The 3039-nt window shown below is 36.8% G+C and overlaps 1 protein-coding gene across 1 annotated transcript; it reads right to left on the reverse strand.

Moving 5' to 3' along the window:
* Window positions 1–1714: 1714 nt before the first annotated feature.
* LOC119419923 (insulin) lies at window positions 1715–2414 on the reverse strand. The gene is made up of 2 exons (XM_037687293.1): window positions 2179–2414; window positions 1715–2041 (listed from the first exon to the last, which is right to left on the reverse strand). The coding sequence occupies exons 1-2, from the start codon at window positions 2357–2359 to the stop codon at window positions 1902–1904; spliced, it is 321 nt and encodes a 106-aa protein (XP_037543221.1). The 5' UTR covers window positions 2360–2414; the 3' UTR covers window positions 1715–1901.
* Between the last annotated feature and the right edge of the window lie 625 nt (window positions 2415–3039).

The following is a 3039-nucleotide window of genomic DNA, read 5'->3' on the forward strand; positions in this document are numbered from 1 at the left end:
AGGACATCAGGATGCTTCTGAGGTAATGGGTTTATCATGTCCTGCTCTGCAGATAGGGTGTTAAAGACACAGATCACAGTAAACATGTTGGATAATAGGTACCAAGGTAAGAATACAGGCTCAGGGAGGTTTTGTAGATACTTCAAGCCTTGACCGCCAGATATAGACAACTTTTACACTTTGTTATTTCAGAGAAAGAAAAAATATGGCCAGCAACTACCCAGCACAAATCTTCAATTTACAAATCAGCATATACTGTACCTTAGTTTTGTATTTTTTGCAACATGTAACAACTTAAAAATCAGCTTCTGTGGACTACAATTCTGTGTTTAAAGTGCTCTTTATTGGATTAGTTCAACTTGTGGGCCTGCTAATGCTAAATATTAAAACTTATTGTATCTCAACTATTGAAAGTTTTTTTTTATAGAAATATATTTCTGTAGTTTTACAATATTTAGCTTCATATAAAACATAAATAGGGACACCTAACAAGGTTGAGTCAGGTCCTCTGGATAGATAATTTGTTGAAAATTTTCATCTTGTATCCAAAAGACTTCAGCCTGGATAAAACAAAATGTTTCAACAAAGAAGAATCCATCAGGATTACTGTATTTTCCGCCGTACACATCACATCACCGTACAAGTCGCATCTATTATGCGTCACCACTGACACGTCGCATTTGTTACGCATCACCAATGACAACCCAGAAATGTGGGCCGATGCTGTGCCAAAAATCAATTGGCTGTCAAATGGCAGATGCAGGAGCATGCATTGGAGGATCTTAACAAAAATTTAACAAAGTTAACACTTAAAAACAATTATTTGTTTGCTCAAAATTATAGCTGAGGTGTTTCTCAGTCTAACTTTTCTTTAATAAATGCACTTTGACAGTCAAATCAGCTGTATTTCAAAAGTATTTGCTGCCTCGGTGCTCCGGGAGCATGCAGAAGGAGGAAATCAGGAAGGAAGAAAGCTGCACATTTCTTCAAAACTTAAGATGAGCACTTAAAACAATTATTTGTTCGCTCAACATTATAGCAAGGGTGTGTCTCAGTTGAACTTTTATTTAATAAAAGCACTTCAAAGGTCAAATTAGCTGCATTTCACCAGGGCGGTGCAGCAAAATGAAGCTGAGTTGACAGTTGCTCCAGGCATGATTCCACAGCTGGATGAAGGTGTCATGCTATGCCAAGCCGATTGTGTCATTAATAGCCACCTTTACCAATTACATGACACAACAGCATGCCATACTACTCAAGTGCCATCTTGTGGCTGAAAATGGTAATGTTCAATATTTCCAGCCAGAATGAATGAAAACGATCATATCTCAGCTAAAAATTGGTTTATAAATATAGGGGGGGAGAAACAAACATGTTGCTTCGTTGTATAAGTCGCAGGGCATGTAAATTATACAAAAAAATTGTGACTCATAGGCCGAAAAATACGGTGACTGGGGGCAAATACTGCATATAAGCCATGAGAAGGCATGTTTTTCAGTTTTAAATAAAGCTTTTCTCACTACTCTGTTTAAATAAAATTGAACTGAAAAATAAACTAAATACAACTGGTGGTGAAACGTTTTCTAAAGCATATTTTTTTTATTGCCAAATAAATGTTATAACACTTTAGAATTATTTAGCTTTTAATCATTACAAAATAGTTAAAAACATATAAGTTTTGAGTTGAAACAATAACCACTCTTTTTCTCAGCTGATCAACGTTTATTAAAAAGTAAAAATAACAATTTCTAAATAGAATCCTTTAATAACCGCTTGCTAACAGCATGTTTCCAGTTCTACATTGACATATTATGGGCAGATTTTACAGAGTGTTAGCAAACAAGCTAAGCTATGCTACGCAAACAGCGACATTGCTAAGAGCTAGTGTTTGTACTCCAATTTCAGTGGCAGTAATTCTGCAAGTCATATAGGTTGCAGGGCTTGTAGCAGCAAGCATCCAGAATATTCTGCGATGGCACCACTCCGATCTGGTCCCCAGAGGATGGATCCTTATTTCCTGTCACAGCTGATGCTGCATTACCTGCATTTGGATGGACGGCACAGAATAAGAAATACTATGAAAGATAAAAGTTATCCAGCTGATAAAAACATACTCATTGTTATTTTAAAAAGTAACATAATTTCAAAAAACACTTTGCTTGTTAAAAAAAACCTCACCGCGCTTAGTGTTGTAATTGGTTGCAGGGGAGAAGTAAAAACCTCTGTCTCCACACACGAAAGAGAGGGCATCAACCAGATGAGAACCACACAGACGCTGTGCAGCAATGGCTTGAGAGCTAGGGCATGACATGACCAGTAAGACCATGAGAGCAGCAGTTTGTATCCACAGCGTCGCCATAATAGAGAAGAGCTGGGTACACACACACAAAATAAATCAATAAATCAAAAGAAGATAAGTAAGAACTGAAAATAACATAAAAGGTAAACATAAAACGATTAAAATAGAAGGTAAAGGAAAAAGAAAAAGAAAAAACTTGAGTGGCTCACACATAAAACAAGAGATCAGCCTGAAATGATGTGAATATGGAAAGAAGCAAGCATAGCTCATTTTATAGGGAACAGACAAGACGAAAAAGAGAACACCTCACCAGCACAGTTTGAAGAGACGGAGATAAAAGTGGAGATGCAGAGGAGCAGTATTATGCCTTCAGAGGCAGCAGGTGAGATGAAACTGAAGGGAACATCTGTATTAATACCCCAAAGACCAACTCAACACACCTGCCATCTACATGTGAAACAGATGAATAGGTGTTAAAGTTGCCAGTCAGCAAATGGTGCATGACCGTTTATTTCTGAATGAGTGATTTACTAAATGCACGTTACAGCACTTAGTAAAACAAACTCAGCTAATGGTACGACATGATCTGATTACATTGCAGTGAAAAGTACTGATCACCTTATTTCTGTACACTCTGTTAAGCAGCAATCCATAACAACAGCACCCCACACCCCATACATATATGTATATATCTATATATACACACACATATATATACATATATATATATATATATATAT

Source organism: Nematolebias whitei, chromosome 14, assembly GCF_014905685.2.
Source record: "Nematolebias whitei isolate Nwh7 chromosome 14, NemWhi1, whole genome shotgun sequence".
Lineage (NCBI taxonomy): Eukaryota > Metazoa > Chordata > Actinopteri > Cyprinodontiformes > Rivulidae > Nematolebias > Nematolebias whitei.